Here is a 9176-nt window from a genome sequence, read left to right on the forward strand (position 1 = left end):
GAGGGCTGTGTAAGAGGTAAAAAGAGTACATTTATATTTTGATCCTTTGTAATTTTAATTTAAACTTTTATGTTTAGAGTAGCTTTGAAAAACAGTGTAATGATGGACTCCTCAGTGTAGCAGCAGCCCAGATACTAATTGGTGCAACCAAAAGCTGTTGCCCCATCCGAGGAAAGTAAGTGTAATATTCAATTTATATTTCCAAAATTAAGTGAATATGTGATACAGAAAGAAAAAAATGAGAATTTAATGTCTAAACAGATTGATAAATCTCTGTGTCATCTATTTATATCCTCCATTCCTTTGTCTTTCTGTTTGTCCATCTGCCCATCCAACTAATCATCCATCCATCCATCCATTTCCTATTTTACTTGATTTCTCTCTCTCAAGTTTCATAACCCTAATGACATTAGGGGATTCTGGAACAAGTTCTGATCACCGTATAATTAGATAAGAGACAGAAGGGTCCATGAAAGAGTACCTACATAGTTTCAATTAGTATTAAAATTATTTCACCTTTGTATCATATATACTAACTTACTGGATAGAGGAGTTAGGGAAACCTGGACCCTGCTAAGAGAATCTCCCTGAGGTGGAGAATTGACCCATCAATTGATCTACTGCCACTGATAAGTGCAATTAAGTTTGATAGGAAAAACCCAGTGCCTTAAAGATAAAGTAATATGTGATCCCTGGAGGCTGAGTGGTTAAGAGCTCTACTGCTAACTGAAAGTTTGACGATTTGAACTTACTAGCTGCTCTGTGGTAGAAGGATGTGGCAGTCTGTTATAATAAAGATTTATAGCCTTACAAATTTTGAGGCAGTTCTACTCAGTCCTATAGGGTTTTTATGAGTTGGAATCAACTTGATGGCAATGGACAATGTCTGATCATAGTTGTGGTAAGCTTTAGGTACTGGATGGTCCAAGACAAACTATGGGGCAACCTTGGCCCAATGATAAGAGATCTTCCCTGTATAAGGTTAACATTTCAGATAATCTGTCTAGGAGATCTTAGATAGATCACCTGAAATGTTAATTTATTGATTATTACTGGTGATTGAAATGTGAAAATTGGAAACTAAGAAGAATCACTGGTAGTTGGAAAATAACAGCCTCAGTGATAGCTGGAGATTGCATGAGAGAATTTTGCAAGAACGACTTATTCATTGCAGGTACCTCCTTTCCACAACATAAATGGCTGCTATACATGTGGACCTCACCAGATGTAATACACAGAAATCAGATCAACTACATCTGTGGAAAGAGTAGATGGGAAAGCTCAATATCTTCAGCCAAAACAAGGCCAGGAGCTGACTATGGAACAGACAAGCAATTGCTCATATGTAAATTCAAGTTGAAGCTGAAGACAATTAAAAGAAGTCTGCAAGAGCCGAAATATGACCTTGATTGTATCCCACCTGAATTTAATCTGAAGAATAGATTTGCTGCATCGAACATCACTGAATGAAAACCAGATGAATTGTGGGATGACATCAAGAACATCATTCATGAAGAAAACAAAAGATCATTAAAAAGACAGGAAAGGAAGAAAAGACCAAAATGGATGTCAGAAGAAACTCTGAAACTTGCTTTTGAGCACAGAGTAGCTAAAGCTGATGGAAGAAATGACAAGATAAAAGAACTAGATAGAAAATTTCAAAAGAAGGCTAGAGAAGACAAAGTATTATAATGAAATGTGCAAAGACCTGGAGTTAGAAAACCAAAAGAGAAGAACATGCTCAGCATTTCTGAAGCTGCAAGAACTGAAGAAAAAATTCAACTCTCAAGTTGCAATACTGAAGGATTCATTGGGAGAAAATATTGAATGAGGCAGGAAGCATTAAAAGAAGATGGAAGGAATACAGAGTCACTATACCAAAAAGAATTGGTCGATGTTCAACTATTTCAGGAGGTAGCATATGATCCAGAACCAATGGTATTGATGGAAGAAGTGCAAGGTAACTGAAGGAACTGGCAAAAAACAAGGCTCCAGGAATTGATGGAATACTCATTGAGATGTTTCAACAAATGGTTGCAGTGCTACATGTGCTCCCTTTATGCCAAGAAATTTGGAAGAGAGCTACCTGGCCAATTGACTGGAAGAGATCCATATTTGCACCCATTATAAAGAAAGGTGATCCAACAGGATGTGGAAATTATTGAACAATATCATTAATATCACACACAAGAAAAAAATTGCTGAAGATAATTCAAAAACAGTTGCAGCAGTATATTGACAGGGAACTTCCAGAAATTCAAGCTGGATTCAGAAGAAACTGTGGGACAAGGGATATCATTGCTGATGTCTGTTGAATCTTGGCTGAAAGCAAAGAGTACCAGAAAGATATTTGCCTGTGTTTTTATTGACTATATGAAGGCATTTAACTGCATGTATCACAACAAATTATGGATTACATTGGGAGGAATGAGAAATTCAGAACACTTAAATGTGCTCATGAGGAGCCTGTACATAGACCAAGGGGCTTCAACAGAGCAAGGGGATACTGCATGGTTTTAAATCAGGAAGGGAGTGTGTCAGGTTGTATCCTTTCACCATATTTAGTCAATCTGAATGCTGAGCAAATAATCGGAGAAGCTGGACTATATGACGAAGAACACAGCTTCAGGATTAGAGGAAGACTCATAAACCTGCGATATGCAGATGACACTACCTTGCTTGCTAAAAGTGAAGATGCCTTGAAGCATTTATTGATGAAGATCAAAGACTATAGTCTTCAGTATGGATTACACCTCAACGTAAAGAAAGCTAAGATCCTCACAACTGCACCAATAGACAACATCAAAATAAATGAAGAAAAGACTGAAGTGTTTAGGGATTTTATTTTAGTTGGATCCTCAATCACCACCCATGGAAGCAGCAGTCAAGAAAGAAGATATCATATTGCACTGAGAAAATCTGCTGCAAGGGATCTCTTTAAAATGTTAAAGAGCAAAGATGTCACTTTGAAGATTAAGGTGTTTCTGACCCAGGCCGTGGTATTTTCAATCACCTTGTACACATTAGAAAGCTGGACAATGAATGAGGAAGACCAAAGAAGCATTGATGCTTTGAATTATGATGTTGGAGAAGAATACTGAAGATACCACGGACTACCAGAAGAACTAACAAGTCTGTCCTGGAAGAAGCGCAGCCAGAATGCTCCTTAGAAGTGAGAATGACCAGATTTTGTCCCACCTAATCTGATCACGTTGTCAGAGGGACCATTCCCTGGAGAAGGAAATCATGCTTGGTAAAGAAGAGTCAGTGTGAGAGAAGAAGACCCTCAATGAAGTGGATTGACACAGTGGCTACAATGATTAGCTGAAGCATAGCAAGGAGTGTGAGGATGGCACAGGACCAGGTGGTGTTTAATTCTGTTGTGCACAGGGTCACTATTGAGTTGGAGCTGAACTGACAACACCTAACATCAACAATATCTGTGGGGAGGGGGGATCCACCTTGGGATAAAATTTGGGAAGGGCAAGACCTTCAGGGGTTTGGAGAGGTGTGGGTTAGGTAAGGCATGACAAAAGAGAGCTTGGTTCTGAGACCCAAAGATGTGGTCTGGAGAAGTTTTAGTTGTGTTCTACTTCAGATCAGGAATAATTCAAGGATAAGGGGCAGCAGGAGTACCACACTAAAAATGTTCCTGTACAGGTTGATGGGTGCAGAGACTCAGGACTGAGCACATTTGGTAAGCTCATATTAAATTTACAGTTAGTATAACTTATCCTTTTAGGTTACCCAAAGTATAGCACTTGCTTTTTATTATAATACATATGTATATATTTCTTTTTGTTAGATTCATGAGTATTTATGATGTTTCAACTTATGTAAGAGCTAGAAGTTGGCTTATGAAATTTAAAACCATCTTAACTATCTTGGAATATCATAAAGAAAAGCCACTTTATATTCCATCTGAGTAAGTATTGTAAAATTTTAGTGGCAATATACTTGAAAATATGACCATTTCTACATTGTCAAAATAGATTAAAAAAAAAAAAAAACTAGTATCAGTGTCAACTCTTACTTGCTAAATGGTGAATGAGCAGAGTGCTTCTCTTTCTCCATTCTGTTTTAACAACTCATTGACACCTCCATCAGAAGGTAGGCAGGAAGAGAAAGATAAGGATGGTCATATTTGGATTATTCAAGTTTATATTGCTGCATCTTAAGGTATGTAATAATACTGGGCTGCTTACATATTCTTCTGGGTATAATATAGAGGCACAAGAATGAGAAATATCTACCTTGCAGACTAGATCTAGCTGTCAGCTTAGTTTCATCCGTGCCATAGAGTGGGTCTGTTAATATCTGAAATTAGGAAAAACCACAACAGGGTCCCTTTATCAATTTTCTAAAATATCATAAGACACAGATTCTCTTTAACATGACTTATTATATAAGTTGTAAACTTACATACTTTCTAGAGCACAAAAACCAAGTTTTTCACCAATAGAAGGTGTCAAACCAAGAAGATAAAAGCAGCATTAATACTACAAAATTTTAAGTGAGCATTAGCTTGCCTTTCATAGAAAATTCTGATAATGCCTTACTTTCTTCTGTTTAGTAAGTTTAAAAAGATATGTAAAAAATGAAAACCACAGGGTTTTGAAATATATCCATGTTATCATTTTTTGTTAGACTCTGCTTTGAAAAGTGTGAGATAAAATATGTCATGGTTATTACCGAATAGAATCTTTTGTGTATGCAGTCTTCATTTTAGACCATCCTGATGTATAATCCATTTTTTCTCTAAATTGGTTGCTTTTGATTTATGACTCTTCGTGTGTGTGTGTGTGTGTGTATACACTATAGCCTTGATAAAGAAAAATAGGCTCCCCATTTGTCTTAATTACCTAAAAACCAAAAAACCAAACTCGCTGCCATCAAGTTGATTCTGACTCATAGTGACCCTCATTGGATTTCTGAGGCATTACGTTTTTACACAAGTAGATTGCCCCATATTCCTTCCACAGGACAGCTGGTGGGTTTGAGCTGCCAGCCTTCTGGTTAGCAGTCAAATGTCTTAGGCCCTGCACCACCAGATGGGTGTCTTTAAAGACAGATATTTATTGTCTCACAGTTTTAGAAGGTAGAAGTCCAAATCAGGGATCAGCTCTAGGGGAGGGACCGCTTTGTTGGTAGCCTTGAAAGGTCTGTGGCATTCCTGGGGTCTGTCTTCCCTCATGTGATCTGTGTCTATTCTGTTCTTTATATAATTGAAAAGTGATTAGGTTTAAGACCCTGGCATTGTCTCATTAACATAACAAGAAAGATTATACCCAACAGGATTGCTTTCATAGCTACATATTTTTGGAGCACACAATTCAGATCATAATACCATCCCTAATATAGATTATTCCTGCTGCTATTGAGTCGATTCTGACTCATAGCGACCTCCATTGGGTTTGCAAGGCTTTACGGAAGTATATTACTTCATCTTCCTTCCCCAGAGCAGCTGGTGGGTTTGAACCACTGACCTCCTGGTTAGTAGTCAAATGCCTTACTCATTATGCCACCAGAGCTTTCAGAGCTTACCACCATTCATCTGTCAATTTGTTGTACTGTGGTGTCTTGTGTGTATTAATGTGAGGCTGGAGACTGTACTACTGGTATTTCAAATACAAGCAGGGTCATCCATGGTGGACAGGTTTCAGTGGAGCTTCCAGACTAGAAAAGACATGGAAGAAGGAAGGGACCATCCACTTCTCAAGGTATAGGCCAGTGAAAACCTTATAAATACCAGTGAAACATTGTCTCATATGTTACTGGAAAACTTTTTAATAGCCCTGAAACTTTGTCTGATATAGTGCCAGGAGAGGAGCCCCTCAGTTTGGAAGGCACTCAAAATATACCTGGGGAAGAACTGCTTCCTCAAAGAGTTGACTTTAATGATGTGGATGGAGTAAAGCTTTAGGGACCTCCATTTGCTGACATGGCATGACTCAAAATGGGAAGAAACAGCTGCAAACATACATTGATAACCAGACCATGGAATGTATGAAGAATGAATCTAGGAAAATTGGAAGTTGTCAAAAATGAAATGGAACTCATAAAGATTGATATCCCAGGCATTAGTGAGATCAAATGGACTGGTTTTGCCCATTTTGAATTGGACAACCATATGATCTAGTATGTCAGGAATGACAAATTGAAGACGAATGGTGTCGCATATATAGCCACAAACAATGTTTCAAGATCTATCCTGAAGTACAATGCTGTCAGTGATAGAGTAATATCCATACACCTACAAAGAATAGCAATTAATACTACTATTATTCAAATTCACACAACAACCACCAAAGACAAAGACAAGTAAATGGAATATTTTTACTAACTTCTGCAGTCTGAAATTGACCAAACATCCACTCAAGATATATTGATTATTGCTGGTGATTGGAATGCAAAATTTGGAAACAAAGAAGAATCACTGGTAGTTGGAAAATACGGCTTTGGTGATAGAAATGATGCTGGAGATTGCATGATAAGATTTTGCAAGGCCGACTTATTAATTGTAAATGCCTTTTTTTTCAACAACACAAATGGCAGCTATACACATGGACCTCACCAGATGAATACACAGGAATCAGATCCATTCCATCTGTGGCAAGAGGTGATGGAGAAGCTCAATATCTTCAGCCTAAACAAGGCCAGGAACTGACTGTGGAACAGACCATCAACTGCTCATATGCAAGTTCAAATTGAAGCTGAAACCAATTAAAACAAGTCCAGGAGAACCAAAATATGACCTTGACTGTATCCCTCCTGAATTTAGAGACCATCTGAAGAATAGATTTGATTCATTGAATACCAATGACCAGAAACCATACGAATTGTGGGATGACATCAAGAACATCACCCTTGAAGAAAGCAAAAGGTCATTGAAAAGACAGGAAAGGAAGAAAAGACCAAAATGAATGTCAGAAGAGACTCTGAAACTTGCTCCATTCCATTGCTAAAGCAAATGGAAGAAATTACAAGATAAAAGTGCTGAACAGAAGATTTCAAAGAGCAGCTTGAAAAGACAAAGTCAATTATAATAATGAAATGTGCAAAGACCTGGAGTTAGAAAACCAAAAGGGAAGAACATACTCAACATTTCTCAAGCTGAAAGAACTGAAGAGAAAATTCAAGCCTCAAGTTGCAACATTAAAAGATTCTATGGGAAAAATAGTAAATGAATCACACTGCCATAAAATTAGAAATCAGCAAGAGGAAGATGAAGTGAAAAAGAGCAAACACACATGGAAACTGAAAAACACCCTCCTTGGAGATGACTGGGTAATAGAAAAAAAGAAATTAAAAAATTCCTTGAATCAAATGGGAATGGAAACAATATACCAAAATCTTTAGGACACAGCAAAAACAGTGATCAGAAGGCAATTTATAATAATAAATGCACACATCAAAAAAGAAGAAAGAGCCAAAATCAACACCTTAGCCCAACATCTCCAACAATTAGAAAAAGAACAGCAAAAAAAGGTGGCTTGTGTCAGGCACACCTTAGTCCTCAAGGAGACATCTTTTCTCCTCAGCACTTGAAAGAGGTCCTTTGCAGCTGACTTTGACTTTCCCAGTGCTATACGTCATCTGATGTCCTGACTGCTGCTTCCTTTGGTGTTGGTTTTAGAACCAAGCAATGTGAATTCTTTGACAACTTCAATCTTCTCTCCATTTATCGTGATGCTGCTTATAGGTCCAGTTGTGAGGATTTTTGTTTTCTTTATATTGAGAAGTAATCCTTACTGCAGCACATCAGTAAGTGCTTCAAATCATCCTCACTTTCAGCAAGCAAAGTTGTGTCATCAGTGTATCACAGGTTGTTAATGATTCTTCCTCCAATCCTGATGACATGTTCTTCTTCATATAGTCCAGCTTCTCAGATTATTTGCTCAGCATATAGAATGAATAAGTATGGTGAAAGGATACAACCCTGATGCATTCCCTTCTTGATTTTAAACCATGCAAGCCCTTGTTCTGTTTGAACGACAGCCTCCTGGTCTATGTACAGGTTCCTCATGAGTACAATTAAGTGTTCTGGAATTCCCATTCTTCTCAATGTTATCCACAATTTGTTATGATCCACACGATTGAATGCTTTTGCATAGTCAATAAAACACAACTAAACATCTTTCTGGTATTCTTTGATTTGAGCCACATTGACCTATGGTCAGCTGATTTTTGACAAAAGGCTGAAATCCATTAAATGGGGAAGAGATGGTCTCTTTAACAAATGGTGCTGCAAAACTGGATATCATTTGTAGAAAAATGAAACAGGATCCGTCCCTCACACCATACACAAAAAAACTAACTTCAGATGGGTCAAAGACTTAAATATGAAGCTTAAAACTATAGAATTCCTCAAGGAAAAACTAGGGGCAAATTTAGGGGCCCTAATTTATGGCATAAGTAGACTGTCGAACATAACCCAAAATGCACAAACAGCTGAAGACAAACTAGATGAATAGGACCTTCTAAAAATTAAATTTTTATGTGCTTCCAAAGAGTTTTATGTTCTCCAAAAGAGTAAAAAGAGAAACTACAAATTGGGAAAAACATATTCAGCAGTGACGTATCTGACAAGGGATTTATCTCTAAAATTTATAGAAAACTCCAACACCTCAACAACAAAAAGATTAACAATCCAATTAAAAAATGGGCAGAAGACATGAATTTAGACACTTCACCAAAGAGGATATTCAGGCAGCCAACAAATATATGAAGAAATGCTCACAATCATTAGCCATCAGAGAGATGCAAATCAAAACAACAATGAGATACCATCTCGCCCCACAACTAATGGCAAAGTTCAACAAGACAGAAAATAACAAATGCTGGTGAGGTTACAGAGAGATTGAGACTCTCATACACTGCTGGTGGGACTGTCAAATGATACAACCACTGTGGAAAGCAGCATGGTGATTCCTTAAAAAGTTGGGATTAGAAATACCATTTGACCCCGCCATTCCATTACTAGGTATATATCCTAGAGAAGTGAGAGCCAGGACAAGAACAGATATATGCACACCCATGTTCATCATCAATAGCCAAAATATGGAAACAACTTAGGTGTCCATCAACAGAAGAATGGATAACCAAACTATGGTACATACACACAATGGAATACTATGCAACGCTAAAGAATAATGTAGAATCTGCAAAACACCACA

General features: G+C 37.6%; 1 protein-coding gene across 1 annotated transcript in view; it reads left to right on the plus strand.

Moving 5' to 3' along the window:
* The window catches only part of SLC9C2 (solute carrier family 9 member C2 (putative)), a 132460-nt gene that overhangs the window by 61359 nt on the left and 61925 nt on the right, over positions 1–9176 (plus strand). The window contains exons 13-14 of the mRNA XM_007947130.1: positions 78–175; positions 3806–3925. Coding sequence (XP_007945321.1) covers positions 78–175; positions 3806–3925 — 218 coding nt within the window. The remainder of the gene's footprint in view (positions 1–77; positions 176–3805; positions 3926–9176) is intronic.

This window comes from Orycteropus afer, unplaced genomic scaffold (genome assembly GCF_000298275.1).
Source record: "Orycteropus afer afer isolate SDZICR_OR568_19922 unplaced genomic scaffold, OryAfe1.0 scaffold00175, whole genome shotgun sequence".
NCBI classification, from domain to species: domain Eukaryota; kingdom Metazoa; phylum Chordata; class Mammalia; order Tubulidentata; family Orycteropodidae; genus Orycteropus; species Orycteropus afer.